The 21,324-nt window shown below is 31.2% G+C and overlaps 2 protein-coding genes across 3 annotated transcripts; both read right to left on the bottom strand.

Moving 5' to 3' along the window:
* Positions 1–4,010: 4,010 nt before the first annotated feature.
* LOC144571700 (glyoxylase I 4-like) lies at positions 4,011–20,133 on the bottom strand. 2 transcript variants are annotated; one of them, XR_013517557.1, is made up of 5 exons: positions 20,124–20,133; positions 5,336–5,569; positions 5,131–5,236; positions 4,204–4,540; positions 4,011–4,141 (listed from the first exon to the last, which is right to left on the bottom strand). XR_013517557.1 is itself a non-coding variant. In XM_078321062.1 (4 exons), the coding sequence occupies exons 2-4, from the start codon at positions 5,491–5,493 to the stop codon at positions 4,259–4,261; spliced, it is 546 nt and encodes a 181-aa protein (XP_078177188.1). In that variant the 5' UTR covers positions 5,494–5,569; positions 20,124–20,133; the 3' UTR covers positions 4,198–4,258. The 2 variants fall into 2 exon arrangements, 1 of the variants encoding a protein (XP_078177188.1); XM_078321062.1 differs by lacking the exon at positions 4,011–4,141 and having other exon boundaries at positions 4,198–4,540.
* On the bottom strand, positions 18,031–20,430 carry LOC144571699 (glyoxylase I 4-like). Its single transcript, XM_078321061.1, has 3 exons — positions 20,206–20,430; positions 19,962–20,067; positions 18,031–18,349 (listed from the first exon to the last, which is right to left on the bottom strand). The coding sequence occupies exons 1-3, from the start codon at positions 20,361–20,363 to the stop codon at positions 18,065–18,067; spliced, it is 549 nt and encodes a 182-aa protein (XP_078177187.1). The 5' UTR covers positions 20,364–20,430; the 3' UTR covers positions 18,031–18,064.
* Between the last annotated feature and the right edge of the window lie 894 nt (positions 20,431–21,324).

Raw genomic sequence — 21,324 nt, 5'->3', positions numbered from 1 at the left:
AACTAGAAAAAGAAAATATGATTTCCATAATGAGAGCTACAACAAGAGGCCCACAAAGCCCACATGCTCAACTAGCCATTCAATGCCTATGCGACTATGCGAGCATGTGCTTTTTGGACCTTTACAGAATGGAAAAAGGTGTCCAGACCAACTTCTTTCATCAATACCAGGCTTCGTTATAGCTTTTCCGGACCATAAACGCTAAGCTATGAGATAAAATTGCGCTAACTCAGCTACGACCGCTATTACCGCTATATGAAACCCGCTATGCTACATGATTTTTTTTTTTCAATTTATATGGACTTCTGTACTTCTATTCTTATTTCTAATGCTACATGGTATTTTACGATAAGTATACTAAACCAAACTATATGCTTCTATTTTTATTTGTGATTTATTTTATCATTTTATATCGAGAAATATTCAAATACTAATTATTCATTTTGATTACTCTTTTTATAGTATTCATTTGTAAAATTATTAACGTTCGTTTCAATTGAAAGCTAATTTTGATTATTATTATAATTATAAAATGTTTAAATATGTATATTGACTTTATTTACCTTATAAAATTAATTGCTCTTTGTCTGTTATAATATGTAATACCATGAAGTATAAACTATTAAATAATATTACCTTTTAGATTTTTTTCATTCTTATTTGCGTAATTGATAAAAATCATAGACTTAGATTAGTTGTCATTTAGTTGTTATATCAATTCTCTAATATTGATTATGTTGATAATTAGTAGAAATATAGAATATAAAGTTTGAAAAGAAAAAATCGCTATGTGTGATAGCTTTCGCTATAGCTACACTATTCGCAATAGCTTTTTTTTTTTGTCTCCCCGCTATGCCGCTATAATCGCTATTTAGAACCTTGATCAATACATGCCTTCTAAATTTCTCCTTACAAGGAGGGATTGGTAATTTGAATGCCATACGCTTGGCCTCCACTGTCACGCCTTTTATTGATGTCGATAAAGAAAGAAAGAAGGGCATGTTTGACAAACTTCTATTTCACACAATTTCTGTAGAGTTTAGTTGAAGAAAGTATGAAATAGTGAAAGAATATCGATAAATGAGTTAATTTCATCTTCTTTTCTTTTTAAAGTTACGCAGAAGTTGCAAAGTTATGAGTGAGGTTCGAACACTCGACCTTTTCTTCTAACAAACTATGCTATCACCCAATCTCATCAATTTCATCTTTTAAAAAAATGCTAATTTTTCTATTTCACTATCTCTTTCAAATAGAAAATTAATTTATAGAGAAATAAACAAAGACTTAAAAAAAAACTAGAGTTTTGACTACAAAAGTTCATATTCAATTCTTTACTTGTTTGACTGGAATAGAGCCTCTATTCCAATCTATTTTTCATTCCCACTCGAGTCGAACAAGCCCGACATGAATAGTCATTTCTAATTAAAAAATGCTATTATTTTTTTTAGAGGAAATGAGGGTGAAATGACGTTCAACAACACTTCACAAGGAGTCTCTACAAGAAGAAGAGCTATATTTTAGCCATCAACATTGTTATCAATATAAAATGCTTGACAGTCTTTGTCAAGTTTTTCAAAAAACAAATATTGTTATCAATAGCCTAGCTATCGTGCAAGGACACAGAGATGAATCGAAAATTGACTCAGCACTTCAGCAGGTGTTTTTCATGTTCGTTATATTATTGATCGATCAAACTGTTGAAACTTTAATTTGAAAACTCAAAATTTCATCACTTGTAATATCTGAAATCTGTGTTCTCATTTGAAAATTCCATTGAACAGTATATAAGTATATCTTGTTGTCCATATTAATATGTGTTCCAAACCATTCATCTTGTTGTCCATATTAATATGTGTTTGGAGACCAAATTTTACATTTTTGAAAATTTTTTTTACTATTTTTTAAGATTTATTGGAAATCACTGTTTTGAGACAAATCTGGACCATAAAAAACAGCGATTTTCAATAAATCTAAAAAAATAGTAAAATTTTTTCAAAAAATGTAAATTTTGATCTCTAAACACATTAATATGAACAACAAGATTAATGGTTTGGATCGGTTATTTGGACTTTGAATCACGTGATTTATAGTGCAATGTACAAAGAATCCTATGCATTGCAATGTACCGTAGCCCATCTCTCTCTCTCTCTCTATATATATATATATATATATATATATGAGTAGAACTAGGGTGTTCTTAAGTTCACCAAGTCACTTTGTGAACTCAAGTCTAAAACTCATCGGATCGGCTTCAAACGATGAATCCGAACTGTTGAAATTTGTCTACATTACAAGTGATGTATCTACATGTGAAAGTTTTAAACTTTCGAACTAATTTAGTATAAAGTCGAGCAGTCAAAAAAGCTCAAAAATGAATGCATTAAAATTAATTTATTTACCTTCTAATTTTGACCACTTGACTTTATACTAAATTAATTCGAAAGTTCAAATCTTTTACATGTAGATGCATCACTCTCACTCGTAAGGTAGGCGGATTTCAACAGTTTAGATTCGTCATTTGAAACTAATTCGATGAAGTTTAGACTTGGGTTCATCAAAGAGTTTGGTGAACTTACGTACACCCTAGTTCTACTCTATATATAGAGTTGGGCTACGATGCCTCGCGAAGTAAAACAAGTGTTTTACTTCATAGTCATATTTTGCGATTTTAAAGTTCAAAACGTCGATCTGAACCGTTTAAGTTGATCTCCATATTAAATTACATCAATTTTTAAAAAATCTAAATAAATAGTAAAAAATTTCTCAAAAAAAATGTAAAATTGGGTCTACTCACATATAATGATTCGTATCCAACAATTTCGAAGGAAGCAGCTAATAGTCCTCGGCCCTCAGTCCCCCGAAAATTTTCGGACTTTTTACACTAATCCTATAAACAAGTTCATTAGATCTTGTAATATTATGAAAATAATCCTATAAACAAGTTCAATTGATGTTCTGCAGATGAAACCACGTGGTCCCAGATGAAAACACGTGAAAGCTATTGAAAACGCGTGGTCAATAAACAAAGTACAATTGAAGTACAATCGGCAGTTAAACTGGGGACCACCTTCTAGAAGATATTTAACGACCACCTTCTAGAATGTATATATCGAACCGGGACCAAATTTAAATTCTACAAATATACCCATAAATTCTTTTTTTTTAAATAATAAATTATCTTTTTATTTTAATTATTCGATAATTTTTTTTGGGCACCTTCTACAAGGTCTCTATTCAATAATTTGTATGTACACATATTATCCTGTGAACATACACATATTATCCTGTGAACATACAAATATTATCCTATTAACATACAAATATTATCCTGTGAACATACACATATTATCCTATGAACATACACATATTATCCTGTGAACATACATATTGAATGAGAAAAATGACCTATAGCTTTCAAAACTTCGATGCTGTTCGTCAATGCTGATGCTCCTCAACGATGATATTAAATAGGCAAACGACACTAAAACTACAACAAGGGGAGATGCTGATCTTTGATTCTGCGACTCAATACTCGATTGAAACAAAGAAGAAAAAAGAAAGAAAAAAAATCAGATCAGAAAAGAAAAAAAAGATTCAAAAAACGATTCAATTTTCAAAAGAAAAGAAAAGCAGTAAAAAAAGAAAGGGCTTAAATGGAAAAAATGACAACTGTAATAGTGGAGACAGCGTCGTTGCCGGTTATGGCAGTTGAAAACGTGTGGCCGAAAAAACGTGTCGGAACTAAATTAAAAGGAAGAAAAATTTATACGCGAAAATTTTCGAAGGACTGTAGCCCTGAGGACGTTACCTTTTCTCAGACGTTACCTTTTCTCAGGAAGACGTTACCTTTTAATCAATAATACAATTTGTTTACTAACTCACAAACGATCTCGTAGTAAGTGTGTAAAACAAAAGAAACCAACAAATGAGAAGTTCCGAAGAAACACCACAAACGAAGTTGCTAACACATGACGGTCACCATCATAAGAAACAGGACAGAACAACGGACAAAGAAGAAAACTACAGCTTAATTTTTATTGATAGCAACATTTATACAAAGGACCAAAAAGGCCTAGAAGTCCAACCATGACATAAGAACCCACTTAAATGGGTTGCATCCAATATATTTTTATTTTTAATACAGGTCGTAAACATGGGCCATTAAATAAAATATCCCATCAGCCATCAGCCATTCACTTAATAAGACACCCATGCCCCACCAGCCACCACCATGCATGCAAATATGCAACTCATGCCGTCATGCGCAAGTGACATGTGACTCTTCAGTGCTAGCATATGGAATTGCCATCTTTTGCTGAGGCATGGTTCCCAAATTAACCCTCTTGCAAACCCTCACTGGTTCGCCACCTTCGTACGGTATCACCGGGAGGTTGTCGCAGTTGCATATCTCGATCATGAACCCGTCTGGATCGTGAAAAAATAATTGATCCACATATATCCCTCCCTCTTCAACCCGTTGCTGGATGTATGCTATGTCCAACTCCTTCAGCTTCTTCTCTACTAAAGTCATGCTCTCACACTACAAACAGAAAACAATTTACACAAGGAATGACTACAAAAATTTAATGATACCTTTGTCATTTCAATAATGTTGATTTTATTTATTTATTTAAAAAAAAATGTACTGTCGCTTGATTGAGTACTAAACAGCTGTACTAGGTACAATTTCTCGTGCACTATGGTGACAATTTCAAGTGGCGGGGTCTGTCACGCTACAATGCTACAAAACAACTGCTTCCTTACAATTAAAGGAAGTTGTGAAAATTGATAGAGACGCGTCACATGGTAACTCGTTTGTATTTGTTTAGTTGTTTTAGTTCCGTGCAAGTATTAATTAGTTACCGTTAACAGGCTGGTTTATGTACCACAAATACAATGTCGGACCAGTTCCAGTATATATCCTATAAATAATTTATGAGATAAAAATTACTTTTCTAAACAAATTGAGGGATCGATCAAGCCTTTCAATATCCAAAAATCTCTCGCCAGATTTTGTACGATCTCTCATACAAAAGGTCACTTGAGAGCTAGACAAAAGACTAATTCTCTGAGATAAAAATTATTTTTGTTTGGACTATTAGTGTAAATCTTAATTATCTCAAGCTATACCTGAAAAGAGATATGATTATCCTTTGGATTAATCTCAGTTTTCTTTGGCAATGCTTCTGGATCTGCATATTGCAATAGATGAATTCCAATCCCGTATTTGAACAACCTTAATAAGAACAAAACAGATTAAAAGAATTGACATGCACAAAAGAAATATCGCTGTTAACAGTTGAAATGATATTAAAAGGAGGTAATTTGTGCATACCATGCACCGTCAAAATCCAACGAGCCAGGTCGCCGGATTGGGGTGAAGCCCAGAACATTCTGGTAAAAATCAAGAGAAGCCTCCACTGATCTGCACAAGAGTGAGATGTGATTCAGTGAACTTAGTGGTAGAGCACCACCTTTCTTTGAATCTAACATCTTTTAATGCAAGATGAAGAAGACCTTAATTAATTAGAAAAAAGAAGAAGCACAGGAAGAACAGTAGAGCAGAAATATAATTGAACAATGGTTAATAAGTGAGAACTAATTTTGAGAAACCGTGAGGGAAATGGCGTTTATAAAGGGTTTGAGGCAGAGTAAAGCCAAAGAAGAGAAAATAAGAAAGGATAAAAAGGGGTGAAGGAAAATGAAGGGAGGTGAAACGAAGAGATGGTAAGTGTTACCAAGAGAGTAAAGTTGTAGTGGAGGGGTGTTGAATGAAGATATATTCGACTGACACGTGGATCCACGTCGTTTGGATCCAGAAAGTTCCGTGATAAACTTGCTACCTATGTCACGCTTGGCAAGCTGCGACTGTTAACATATCTGATAATTATCGGATTTAAAGGATCGAATACGGATCTAACTGTAACATGGCTCTAATTATGGAAGTGAATCGCGCAAGGAGAAACGTGATTTAACCGTTTATCTGACATGTATCTTATTCAATAAGACAAATATAATTAAGAATTTTTTATATTAACTTAAATAAATATCTGTATGAATAATTAAAAAATATTTGTTAGCTTGTTGAGTAAAATATGAATAATAACTATTTTGTATTCAATTAAAATTAATTTATACAATATTTATATAATTTCTATTTGTATTTTTTTTTAAATCATAGAATTTCTATTTGTAATTTCCAATAAAATTAAGTTATTAAACATTTAAATTTCTATTTAATTAGTATTTTTTTATATAATTGAATATGATTAAAGCCAAAATATAGCGGATAAAAGTAAACCGAAATTTTTATTTCTATCATTTTTTGAAAAAAAAAGTAAATAAAAAAAAATTCCGATTTCTAAGGAATTTGAAATCTACCACGACTGCAAAATACCGATGCGGACTCAAATACTGAGGTCCGTAATATGCCGATCCGGTCTCATATTGAAATCCACACCGATATTCTGCGACCCAGCCTATTCCTTTTTTTTCTTACCCCGATTTCAACTTTGAAATAAAATATTGGGCCGGCAAAAATTTGATTCCTCTCAAAGGATACGAAATCCAAGAAACAAAAGTTTCGTTTCTTTAGACAAAAAAAAGAAAAAAAAGAAAAATGATGGGCTGCATAACACTGGTGCGGACTCCAATCTGTGTCCGCATCGGTATAGTGCGGACTCCGGTATTTGAGTTTACACTGGTGTTCTACGGCTATGGTAGATTTCGAATTCTTCAGAAATCTGAGCTTTTTAGTTTTTTTTTTTTTTTCAAAAAATGTTAGATATAAAAATTTCAGAAAAGTAAGATATAGATAAGATTAATTCTATGCTGTATAGGTATGAAAAATGCCTCCATTCGGTATCGTACTCTTTAGTATCTCTGAACGTGAATAAGATTCGAGTTTGATTGATTCCTCATGTTAGAAACAAGACAAATAAAAAAAAAAAAAAATTGAATTTTGCAAAAAAATCACGCCAACAACAAATGTATTTTGAAAGAATTTAAATTTGAATTTTTTTTTAATCCTCTTTACGCAAGTTACTCTGTAATGACTAATAAGACATTTCTGATTAAATATTTTTTTCTTTTCTTTTTTGTTCTTAACTTCTTTCTTTATTCATCTATTAATTGCATTATCATTATCTTTTGTTTTCTACAAGTTAAATACAAGTTCGGAATAATTTCGATGAGTATCAAATCTATTTTTTAAGTTCAATGAGTTTGAAGACCGTCCAATATGTTTAAAGATCTGTGTATAAAATAATTGAGCACAAATATTAAAATAGATCGGACGGTCTTGAAGTCTTTGAAACCTAAAATAGGTCCGATAGACATTAGATCTACTTCGCTCTAAGTTGGAATACGTCCATAAACTAACAATCATAAGATATCACAAAAAAAAAAAAGATTGATATTTTATGATTCTTATGCAAAATTATTCGAAAATTTTCTGTTCTTCTGCTTAATTAAAGTGAAATCTGGTTTGATCTCCGTTTCATTCTGTTGGCAAGTATTATAGGATAAAACAAAACCCATATATTTTGTTATAGTAATTTTGGATCCAATTTGATTTAAATCGAATGTTGATTTACAACATATTTGTTTGATAACAATGTTTCAAATTATAAAAAAAAAATAACAATGATGAAGATTTAATTTTATTGTAGATCATATACTTTTTAGTTATATGAAAAAAAAAGGCACTACAAAATTTTCATCTAGTTCATTTTTCAAAGTTCAAATCGGATCCAAACAAATTCAAAACCGAATTAAATAAAGTAGCGGACTCATCTCACAGGCTCGCAAGACAAGCGGGTTCAACAAGTATGGTTTTGTGAGATATTAAGATCCGCTTGACACAAAGATAATGAAAAATCTATAGACCTAGCTGGATAAGATGTGTACAACACAACCGCTTGTTGTCCGGCACTAGAATCATCTCAGAGGATACGCTCTCGTCTTGTTTGTAATTTTCGGTTTCGGGACGGACATAAAACTAGATTCTCTATGGCGCAGCGGACACACTATTATGTGTGGAACGTCGTTGGCTGGTTCATTCTATATTTCTATGTCTAATAGAAGGATGGTGTCGTAAATCGTATTCTCTGAAAGGTTCGTTTCATAATTATCATCTCTGTACCCGTCACAGTGAATTCTGAGTCTCAATGTCTGATGAAATTGAGATGGCCGAACGGAAATTGGGACCAATATCAACTACCAAGTTCCTCACGTTTTTTTTTTTTTTTTTCCTGAGTAAATCCCGTAGGCACGTTTCCTCACGTTGTTGAATCTGGGCCCTTGGAGCATATTTTGGATAAGCTTAATTATAAAGTGATTTTTCAGTATACGTCTTGTATTTATTTATTTTTTTGATAGTTGGCGGTGTTTCGCCGCTAACAGATTGATTGATATATATATAAAAAAAAAAATATTGAAAAGGATAATAGAAAGAATCCTACGTCCTTACAAGAAAGATAAAAAGTAAAAAGTGAAGGGTAAACGCTAAACAGTAAACGATAAAACTAATTCGCCCCTATTGCCTTGAGGAGGGTACAATAATACTTCTCTCCATGGCCACGTAAACCCTCGGAACTTCTGTTACACACTCTGCATCCAGAGTTGAATATCATGTATTGTATCATTGACTAATTAAGTTGTTCACCGGCCTACGTTTATTGGAGAAAAACCTCATGTTCCTTTCTTTCCACAGAGCCCAAGTACCTGCCGCCCAAACTACATTGTACCACCTCCGGACCCTCTCAGTCCCGTATTGTTTGCCTAGATTCCAACTTTCTGTACATCCCTCCTTGATCCTGTACCCTGATCTTACAAAGAGCAAAAAGGACATATGGCCGTCAAATTGCATAGCTGACATGCCGTCAAATTGTATTTATAAAAATAAATAAAAGAAACGTACTGAGTTTTTATGCCATTTAATGGAAGATCATAATTCAAAGAAAACTGTGTTGTTTCGTTTACTTCAAGCTAAAGATTGTGGATATATTGTATCTTATAGAGGGAGTGAAAGCGGTTCGATGGGTATTGGATCGACGATCGTAGCAGTCTGATTTGCATTAAGAATTCGTATACACTTACTCAATACGGTTTTTAAATTTGTTCCCATGAACCATGAACCTTGTTGTGAACAAGACAGCTTGGTCTGATGCCATCGGAACACACCCATATTGCCTGACAGAGTACTAATTAATTACAACATACACGAGTAGATAAATAGTTTGTATGGCAAAATGTAGACAAAATGCATGCATGCAATACTCAATTCATTAGGGTCCGTTTGGATCATCAAGAATAGTATGGGTTGGTAAAAGAAAACCCACCGATGTGATATTTGGGTGATTCAAAATTCTAGTAGCCGCCACCGTTTTTTCTCCCACTTCTCTTTTCTTCTCTAGTTTGTTTCTCTCACTCTTTTAGATCTCACCTCTAACATAGCTTCTTTTCTCTCTCTCGGCTCTACTTTTTTGAGCAGAGAGAAGAATGAGAGAGAGGGGAGGAATTAGAGCCAAGTGGAGCCGATCGGAGCTGAGAGTGTGATATCGTTGGAGCTCGGAGTAATGAATCTCTACGCCATCTTGATCGGAGCGTGTGTGAGTAGATCTGTGCATCGGAGCGAGACGACGGTCGAAATAACGAATCTGGTTGTAGAGAGCGATAGAATAATTATGAGTGTATATAAGTGAAATTAGAAAATTAGAGTTATTTTGAATAATTTGAATAATTTTGTGAGAATAAAATATCAGATTTTATATTGGAGAGTTATTTAACTTGTTAATTATAAATTTGGTTTTCTTATCAATGAAATTGTTAGTTGGCATTTAAAACCACTTACCTTAAAAAAAAAAAATAGTATGAGTTAGCACTGTTTTTAAATTAATAACTATTTTTATTTACTATTTTATATTTGAATTACTCTAAAAATAGAGTTATTTTTAGAATTAGCGTTATTCTTGCTTATTAATCTAAACGATAGAATTGTACTATTCTTGCAAACGCACCCTAAAAGAAATTTCTTATCTTTCGTTGTTCAACACTACTTGTTTATTTGATTAATTAGTGATGTATTTAATCTGTCCTCGTGATCCTAGCAATCAAAGAAGTGCTCACAAATTAAAAATGAACTTTTTCTTGATGGCATAATTTCTAATTATATTTTGCTGTTATGTAGTGAAAAGTTTCTAAAATGATACTTTGACAGTTTTTTCCGAAATTTGTTTGACCATTTCGATGGCTTATATAGTGAATTATTCGCGCTATTGTTTGTTTTCAGCACATTTTCCGAAGACAGTGTAGGGGCCCAAGTTGAAAGGTAGAAATGTGAGATGGACCATTTGATAGAAAATTGTATTTCTTTTTGGTTAAAGAATACGTAAACGGTAAATCTAATCTGCGTATTACTTATTTTGATTTTTGTTTAAACCTAATACCTTAAAATTATATTTGTTTAGGTTAAATTTGGATCAGTACTTTTGATTATTATTATTGACATAATTTAGTTGCTGTTGTCATTATGAGTCGTTGATGAGTAGAAAAAATATGTCAGAAATCTGTGAAAGCAAATAACACATTAATGATAAAAAATACAATAGTAGTGTCTACAAAATAACGAATCTCAGGCATAACAACAAATATATGATCGTTAATTAATGTATAGTTCACTTAAAAAATATATAATTATTGTTTTCAGATAATGTGATGGAGAGTAAGAAAGTGGATTCTTAACTGTGTTTATTAATTAATGAGACCGAATATCTTATGCATTACAGAAATACTACAAGTATAAACAGTCCTTTTACTGTTTAGGAACTATTGAAAACAAGTAAATAAATAATATAAAAGAGTTGAATATGATAGATTAGATGGGAACTAGAAATAAAATCAGTTCCAGCAAAAAATGTAGTTCTAACTCTGAACATGAAAATATGCAATCCTTATGCATTGGACTCTTTTTGGTGCGACATGATTTCCATCCAACAGCCTATGCGAGCAACTGCTTTCTGGTCCTTTACATCCGTCTGATTTGGAGCAGATCAGACGCATCGCCCGATCCTCAGTTTCTCTCCAAAACGACCAGTCTTTTTTCTTTTTTTTCTTGAGATTCTTATTAGGAGCTACTGAGGTTATGTTTGGATGGTACAAGGATTAGTATAAAAATAGCGATTTGAATTAGTGATTGAAAATAGTGCTAACCCGAGTAGTTTGAAAATAGTGCTAACTTTCAACTATTTGAATTAGTAAGAATGCCGTTTGAATTGTATATTCGAAATAGCAATGAAGGAATGAATAATTTAACAATTAAACTAATCTAATATTTAAACTAATATTATATTACATTTAATATTAAACTAATATTTTATTACATTTAAACTAATATTTTTAATACTAATTTAATATTTAAATTAATATTATATTATATTTAACATTTAAACTAATATCATATTATATTTAATCTAATATTTTGTTTAGGTTTCTAATATCTCATATTTTTCATACCTCATCATACCTCATATTTTATATCTTTATTTCTAAAATCCGAACTGTCGATCTGAACCGCTCCATATCATACTCATACTAAAATATATTTGGGGATGAAATTTTATAATTTTTGAAAAAAATTTACTATTTTTTAGATGGATAGAAAATCACTTTTTTTTAACAGTCTAGAAACAATGATTTTGTATCTATCTTAAAAAAATAGCAAAAAAATCTCCAAAATTATAAAATTTCATCCCCAAACTAGTATGGATATCATGTTGAGCAGATCAACAATTTAGACTTTGAAAAAAAAATATAAAATATGAGATATGATGAAAAATATAAAACATTTGGTATCAGAACCCTCCGTACTAATATAATATTTAAAGTAATATTATATTACATTTAACATTTAAATTAATATTGTATTAAATTTAATATAATATTTTATTTAACACAAATCTAATCTAATATGATATTATATTTATTTAATGCTAATTTAACATTTAAACTAATATTATATTACATTCAACACTTAATATTTACACTAATATTATATTACATTAATTTTTATATTTAATATTAATATATTTAATCTAACATTTTATTTATTCAATACTAATTTATATTTTAAATTAATATTATATTACATTTAACATTTAAACTAATATTATATTACATTTAACATTTAAACTAGTATTATATTACATTAAATCAAAAAAATTATTTAATACTAATCTAATCTAATATGATATTATATTTATTTAATACTAATATAATATTTAAACTAGTATTTACATTGCATTAATATTTAAATGACTACTATATGATATTTAATCTAACATTTTATTTAATATTAATCTAATTTGATATTATATTTATTTAATACTAATCTATATTTTAAACTAATATTATATTACATTTAATTTTTCAAGTAATATTTTATTTAATATTAATCTAATACAATATTATATTTATTTAATATTAATCAAATATTTTATTTAATACTAATTTAATATTTAAACTAACTCTAATGAAAAAGAATTAAATATTTTATTAATATCACTATCTCCACTAGTTCTACTCTTGCTAACTCACTATTTCTATGGATCAGTAGAATAGAGTCCCCCACCCTTCGGGTTATTTTACAGGTACTGGTGCGACTGATTCCGGAGAGGCACGCGAGTAGTAGGCCTTAGTAGTCTACCATCATATGACTCTAGATATGTTTTGTTGTATAGCTTTAGAGTAGACCTCATGGTTAGTATCCGGATGAGATATTTTTGGATGTATTATATTCTGACCAGACTGTGTACTCTGATTTATATTTAGAAACTTGTTTTATATTATTATTGTCTGACTGAATTGTTAATTGCCTTGTAAGCATACACGGTGTTGTATGCTTACGGCGGGATACTGTTGCAACCCGTGGCCGCGTGGTGTGAAAACTTGCTAGATCAATGTTCCTCAAATGAAAACTCTAAACCACGCTGACCACATCATGTTTGATCTCATGCCAGTATAATCTCCAAAACGACCTGTCGTGGGTCAGTTTCTGACTGAATAGACAAATGAGGGAATCACATCATATCATATTTGGTTTGACTTCCGGTCAGTATCTTCCAATTCGTAATAAGATTAGTGTGATCAACTTTAAGATTAAAAATTCATGTAGATCAATTGTGCATGAATTTTGATGTTGATTTGATGACTCCGATCAAATATTGAGCTAAATTTGGTCTGAAGTCCATCAGATCGTTGCCACGCCTTCAATGGAGAATCGGTAATTTGCTTAAATAAAGGTGCTCTTTGATGACTTGATGGATTCCATATATGGCTTTCACAGTCCACCATAACGCTTCCCCTTGTTGTCGATCAAGAAAGAAAGAAAATAATAGTTGTTCCATGTTAATGAAGAGCTACAAGCAGGGGAATTCGGTCTCCACGTTTTTCTCTGTTTCGGCTTCTGTTTCTGTTCTGTTTCAGTTTTTCAGGAACACCTTGTATTTATGTGATTATGTTTCGGCCTTGTTTCTGCCAATGACAGCCCAGTTGTTTCTGCCAGAGATAGCCCCTGTTTTTTCTTTTAGGAACAAGTTATTTCTGCCAAGGACAGCCCTTGTTTCTTCCAGGAACAAGATGTTTCTATCAGAGATAGCCCCCTATTTCAAAATAAAGAGAGACCGAATTCCCAAATCAGTCCAGAAAAAAAAAGTAAAATGTGAAGACCCAATTCTGGAAATTGACCCGGCTAATTAAGCTCTAATCAGACTTGACAGGTGTTTTCTATGTTCGTTAAATTATTGATCGACCAAACATCTTTAGTACCTTAGTATATTATTTCGATCTATTACTAACAATGACTTAATTTTTTTGTGATTTTAGTATCTCACTAATGTTTATCAGTAATAGGATATGGTACCAGTGGTGAATTGATGATGCACATTGCTAATTGAATATTATAGAAGACTATATTAATTAATTGTATCTTATAGTTGTTAAGATTGTATTTTACTTTATTTTTTAATTGTGTGAGTTGTCAAGATTTGTATTGAATAAAAAGGAATGTTGTCGATATTGTTTATATTTATGGAGTGGGTATTAAATTATGAAGAACCAAAATAATCAAATTGGTTTAAAATTCCGTGGAGTTTTTTTTTTCCGTTCTAACCATGCTTTAATTAATTGCTTTCAGTACGTTTATTTATTTAAATTTTTTCTTCTTCTTTTGTGCTGTTCAGGCATATCAATCAATACGACTTATGTGAATATATATATTGCTATATAAATGTTAGCATAAACATAGTGGCTGAGTATTCCAAACACTTTATAAACCTAGGAATATATATATATATATATATATATTTTTAAGAAATTGGCAGAGGCTGTCAAAAATTTATTGATGAGAATATATACAAAACCAACCCCAAGTGGACTGAATTTACAAACTCAGAGCATCTGCAAGGTAAAAAAAAACCTCTATATGGTACCGTTGCAGTACCAATTTTTCCCCGCTTTCAATGGACATATTAGAGCTGTCCATTAATATTTCTTAATCCGATAATTCAATCAGAATCGGCATAAATGAATCCGCATATGTATCAAAAGTTATATTCAATAGCTTATTGGATCTGCATATAGAACTAGTACAATTAATGCGTATCCTAAATTGTTAAAGGATCCGAGACAAATTTTTCTAGTATACTAAATAATTTGAGTTGTCTTAAAGTTATATACATTATTCACTTTTGAAATATTATATCATAATTAATCATATAAATTAGAAATTATTATTAAGGGACTTGATGAGTTTAACTAAAAAGAATCTATAGAATTGACTTCAAATGATGAATTCAAACTATTAAAAATCTAAATGATTTGAATTTTGAAATATTCTGTATTTGAGGAAGAAGATGAAGTTTGAAATATTCTGTGTTGAATGATTCACGCTTCTTACAGGCGGAGTTTAGAAATCTCAGGTGCAATGCGTTCCAGTACTATTTAAGTATTTAACACAGGATCTACCGATCTAGCTAGCTAGTGGGGTGTGTTGTCAAATTTAACATTTCTATTAATTAATAACGACAGCCTCAGTCATGTTTTTCAAAAATAAAAAATAAAAAAAAATTTGATTCACGCTTCTGACATTACATTGTGCATATATAGCTAACTAGTCTGTAACCTTGATTAATTCTAACTTGACTACAGTTAGTTCTACTCTTTGAAAATTACAATAATTCAAAATTATTTGAATCTGATTTGAAATTCATTATTGATCCGAGTCCAATATATTAACAGTCCTACATAGGATTCCTTCCAACACTGGCGACCCCTCATATTACTTTCAGGACTCTGGTAACTGGGGCGTTGCGTGGTGGAAAGAAAATTTAGATTGGAAAATAAGCAAAATTCTGACGCACGTACCTTGATTCAGAAAAAAAAAAAAAAAGGCAAGAAAAATCTTGTGTATGTGCTAAGTTGAATACTTTTCAAACAAAACATATATACTTGACAAGACATCAAAGAACAGTATGAAGGGAACTACGTTAATAAGAGACCCAGAATACACTTATTATCAGTTCAGTACTGACTACTGAGTACCGACAGTTTGGAATTCGTATCCTCTGAGAAAACTCAAAATTTTTAGTTAAGATCTGGACCGTCCGATTTAAATCAGCACTAAATTAAAGGTCCCGTGCATTATAGATGTGAGTCGGATTAGTCTGAATTCTGATCATATAGCCGAACAAAATTAACTCAAATGGTGCACTAACAAAATTAACATTTGCATAATAAGGTATGAATACTTGCCATGTTTGAAATTAATTCTTTCATTTATCATCCCGTGCCATACGGAAAAGTAAAAATTTCATAAATTATGTTAGTACTTGACATATAAACTATTTACATTTGCATGACGATGTATAAATACTTGCACTACTTAATATTAATATTTTCAGACGTCATCCTGTGTCATATGAAAAAATATTGATAAAATATGTTAGGAACAAACACTTCAGACATGAATTATATACATATGCATTACGAGATATGAATACTTGAACAACGAGGTACAAATACTTGCTCGACAAGATATGAATATTTACACGATAAGGTATTCAAAACAACTTGCATGACGAGGTATGAATACTTGCACGACGTACAACCCGAAAGTACGTCATCATGGATCTCATTTGAAAGAGAAAATTATGTAGAAGACGTCCATGCTTTTAGATTTGCAAATTTCCTCACAGATCGTCCCAAATATTGACGAGACTGAACTGAGAAAAAAGAAACCAAACTCTAAAAACGTCTAAAAGATGTGTGTGTGATGTGTACATTTTTTTTTTAAATTCTTCGTATCTTAGATATGAATACTTGATATATTATATTAACACTTACGTGCATAGATATCCATATTTGCACGCGTTAGTTATAAACTCTAACAAATATTAGGTGGTCCTCAAGTAATTAATGAAGTTCAGTTAGTTAATGGTCCTCACAAGTAGTTATTGACTGGAGGGTGAATGAGGAAAATTGACTGAAGAATAGTTAGTTGATCCCAACAATAAATTCATTAGATAAAATTTCATGTTTTGTATGTGATCCCTGAGCTTCTATTATCTTCTTCTCCACAAAAACAATTGTCCCGATTATTCAATCAGTATCATTATTAAATTACTGAACTTCAATTATGTCCAATCATATAGTCTTCTTCTTCATCATTATTAATTTAAAAAATTGCAAAAGAGGAATTATAATTTGTTTCTTTCAATTTTATTAATTTAAAAGTACATAACTAGAAAAATAATTAAAATAAGGGTAAATTTCGCTGTAGGTCACTAAACTTTGTTATTTATCACGAATTGGTCACTCAAGTTTGATTTGTCCCTTTTGAGTCACTAAACTTTGTTATTTGTCCCAATCAAGTCCCTCTATATTTTTCCATCCAAAATTTTAATGGAATATGCTAATTCCGTTAGTATTTTTGGATAGAATATGCTCATTCCGTTAATATTTTGGATGGAATGAGTATATTTCGTTAATTTTTTGGACGGAATAGGAATATTTTGTTAAAATTTTGGATGTAAAAGTATAGAGGGACTTGATTGAGACAAATAACAAAGTTGAGTGACTCAAAAGAGACAAATCAAACTTGAGTGACCAATTTGTGACAAATAACAAAGTTTAGTTACATACAGCGAAATTTACCCTTAAAAGAACCTCAGGGAATATAGCTGTGCTGTTTCGGATCAATAAAAATACACGAGTAGAACTAGGGTGTTATTAAGTTCATCAAACTTTTTTGTTAGCTTAACTTCAAAGTCTATCAGATTGACTTCAAACGACAAATTCAAACCGTTGAAATTGTATACTTTCACTATGCAAGGAATACGTTTACATTTCAAATTTTTAAATTTTGTTGGATTAATTTAATATAAAGTCAAGTAGTAAAAAAATGATTTATGAGTTAATTTTAATGCGTTCATTTGTCATTATTTTTTTACCTCTCGACTTTATATTGAATTGATTAAAATAATAATAATTTTGATATGTGAATGCATCATTCGTGAAGTAAATCATTTTTAGCGTTTTGAATTTGTTATTTGAAATCAATCCAATAAATTTTAAAAATAAGTTAATTTAGAAACTTGATGATAAACTTAAAAACATCTAGTTCTACTGAAAATACATATACCAAATTATTTATTGATTTTTTTTTTATAAACACCTAAACCATAGTTTTTTTTTTTTTTTTTTTTTTTGAGGAGACACCTAAACCATATATAGTTGCTAAAGCATGATGCTGACTATCATAAGAAACCGAAGAGAGAACTACAGCTTTGTTTATTGATATAGCAACATTTCTAGAAAAGACCAAAATCGCCTACAAGTCCAACCGTAAGAACTAAGAACCCACTAATTGAGTTGCATACAATAACTTTACTTTCAATCCAGACAGTAATTAATTAAACATCGGCCATAAAATAAATTAAATATCCATCAGAAGACACCCAGCAGACAAACTATGCCCCACCACCATTCATACATATGTCATATGTGCAACTCACGCACAAGTGATGTGTGACTCTTCAGTGCTAGCATATGGAATTATTGCTACCTTTTGCTGAGGCATGATTTCCACATTAACCCTCTTGCAAACCCTCACCGGTTCGCCACTTCCGAGCGGTATCACCGGGAGGTTGTCACAGTTGCATATCTCAATCATGAACCCGTCGGGATCGTGAAAAAATAATTGATCCACATATATCCCTCCCTCTTCGACCCGTTGCTCGACGTATGCTATGCCCAACTCCTTTAGCTTCTTCTCTACTAAAGCCATGCTCTCACACTACAAACATAAAAATAATTTAATTATTACAAAAATTTAATGAAATCTTTGTCATTTCAACAATGTCGATTTCATTTATTTAAAAAATTAAATAAATAGTATTGTTGCTTGATTGAGTAAACAGCTGTACTAGGTACAATTTATCGTACAATTTCTCATGAGGCCACTATGACGACAATTTCAAGTGGCAGGGTCTGACAGCTACAATGCAACAATAGTAACAAAACAACTGTGAAAATTGAGAAAGATGCGTCACATGTAACTCGTTTGTACTTGTTTAGTTGTTTTAGTTTCGTGCAAGCTAAGCTAGCATTGAGTCTCTGTTAACAGGCTGGTTTATGTTACATGTACCCCAATGTCTGACCAATTCATAGTATATTTTTTTGAAGGACCAATTCATAGTATATTTCCTATAATAATTTATAAGATAATAAATATATATTTTTTTAAACAAAGAGGTGTCTTTTCACTGTCCAAAAATCTTTAGCCGAATTGTATGTAATCTCTGACGAAGAAGACATTGACTTAATCGCTATAGGTAAAATGTGATCGATTCTCTATTCTCTAGGATTTAAATTATTTTTGTTTGGAATCACTACTATAAAAAAGTTCATCACATACGGATACAGGTTGTATGAAAATAAAAAGTCCCGTGTATGATTTTTCAAATGCAAATAAAAAAAATCTATTAATAATACACTGCTTAGGAAACATCCTAATGAAACATCCATGTGTAGATAAACACAAACTTTTATCGATCTTTTCTAAGACATATCAATTATTTCTAAAGCACAATCTTCTCTACACATTGATTTCTCGATCTCTAAATCACTTCTTCTAAACGTAACGTATAAGACAATAGCGAGTTATATGGCAAACCGAAAAGGTGATTGGCGACGAAAAAAATTCAAACAGACATAACTTTTTGTTCGATTGTTCGATTTTAGTGTATGATCCAATTCGGAAAGTTCGCGAGATCTACAAATGGAAAAATTTTCCAATTCGGAAAGCTCCTGATTTACCTAAGAATTGCATTTTTAGGGCCAAAACAAGTAGAAAAATGTCTCAAACCTTGGGTTGAATTTTCGGATTTACTTTTACTTTCTCTCTAGTTTTCAAATTTGTATTCACTTATCAAACATATTTTTTTAGGCATTATTCATGTAACTGTACACATACTTTTGTGTAATGTAAATTTTATTATTAAAATAGGTATAACGAGCTAGTTCATACTTCATTTGTGCAATGTAATTGTAAATATTGTTTATATTAGTACATGTAGTGTTTTTTATATGTGTTTTGTTTAAATTCATAGTTTTTTATATATATGTACAATGGTTAACAAATATGAATGCTAGTCCAATATAAACTCTATTTCAAAAAAGAATAACAATCACACACGAATTTTATTCTATGACGATAATTATACACAAATTTGATTCATAAAAACCTACGTTAATAATAATTATACACGGATGCGTCTAACACTTTTATTAACTATGCCCTCACACATGGTAGCAAATTCACGTGTAATTTGTATTTTTGTCCGCGTGTAATCGCACTTTCTGTAATATTGAATATTAATGTAAATCTTAAATATCTCAAGCTATACCTGAAATGAGATGTGGTTATCCTTCGGATTAATCTCAGTCTTCTTTGGCATTGCCTCTGAATCTGCAGATTGCAATAAATGGATTCCTATCCCGTATTTGAACAACCTAAAATAAAATAACAAAACATAAAAGGAAAAGAAACACAGATTAAAAGATCGACATGCACAAAAGAACTATCACAATTAAAAGTTGATATGATAATTAAGAAAGGAGGTACGCATGCAGTAACGGATTTGTGCATACCAGGCACCGTCAAAATCCAACGAGCCAGGTCGCCGGATAGAGGTGAATCCCAGAACATTCTTGTAAAAATCAAGAGAAACCTCCACTGATCTGCACAAGAATGAGATGTGATTCAGTGAACCAAGTGGCAGAGCACCACCTTTATTTGAATCTAACATCTTATAATGCAAGATGAAGAGGACCTTGATTAGAAAAGGAAGAAGATGAAGAATAGTGGAGCAGAAGTAATTTGGAAAACCGTGGGGAGAGATGGGGTTTATAAAGGGTTGAGGAGGCAGGATAAAGTCAAAGAATTGAAAATAAGGAAAATGAGATTAAAAAAAGGGATCTGAATAGGAAGTGAAACAGAGAGATGGTAAGCGCGCGGTAACCAAATGAGGATATATGTGAGTGACACGTGGATCCACATCGCTCGCCTCCAGAAAGTTTCGTCATAAGCTTGCTTGCTAGTTGCTACCGTGCTACGAGCCGACTCTCAACATTTCGAATTTTTTTCGGGTCCTCATGTAACACGAATATTTGTCTGCTAAGCATTTAAAGGATCGAATAAGGTTCTAATTGGAAGTGAATCGCGCAGAGGAGAAACATGAAATGAAATTCTTAGTTTGACTGGTTCCTCACATGAGAAGCACAAGACAAATTAAACAAGAAAGTAAAACATTTGTATTTGTAAAATCACACCAAAAACATTAGTATTTTTCAAGAAATAGAATTTGTAAATTTTTCTTATTCTTTACACAAGTGAAAAATAGGTTTTGGAAACTCTATAGACAATTCTGATCAAATAATTTTTTTTCGCTAATCCATGTACTTTTTATCATTATTTTTTTGGAAAATCTATGAGTTGCAATCCTAGTTAGGCTTCGGCCACACACTAACAATCATAAAAAATGCTAATCCATGGATTTTCTTTTTATTGATATATGATATTTAAATTTAATCCAACAAATTTATTCGATATTTTTCTATTGAAGTTTGTTCTGGTTAGTTAAATTGAAATCTAAATTGATCTCTATTTTATTTTGAGCGCAAGTATTATTTATAATAGCCATATTATTTGGATCTAATTTGATCTAATTCGAATCTTGATTTACAACATATTTTTTTAATAATATAAGT

The sequence above is a fragment of the Carex rostrata genome, chromosome 19 (genome assembly GCF_964058835.1).
Source record: "Carex rostrata chromosome 19, lpCarRost1.2, whole genome shotgun sequence".
Classification (NCBI taxonomy): domain Eukaryota; kingdom Viridiplantae; phylum Streptophyta; class Magnoliopsida; order Poales; family Cyperaceae; genus Carex; species Carex rostrata.
This window is presented reverse-complemented; position numbering and strand designations above follow the sequence as displayed.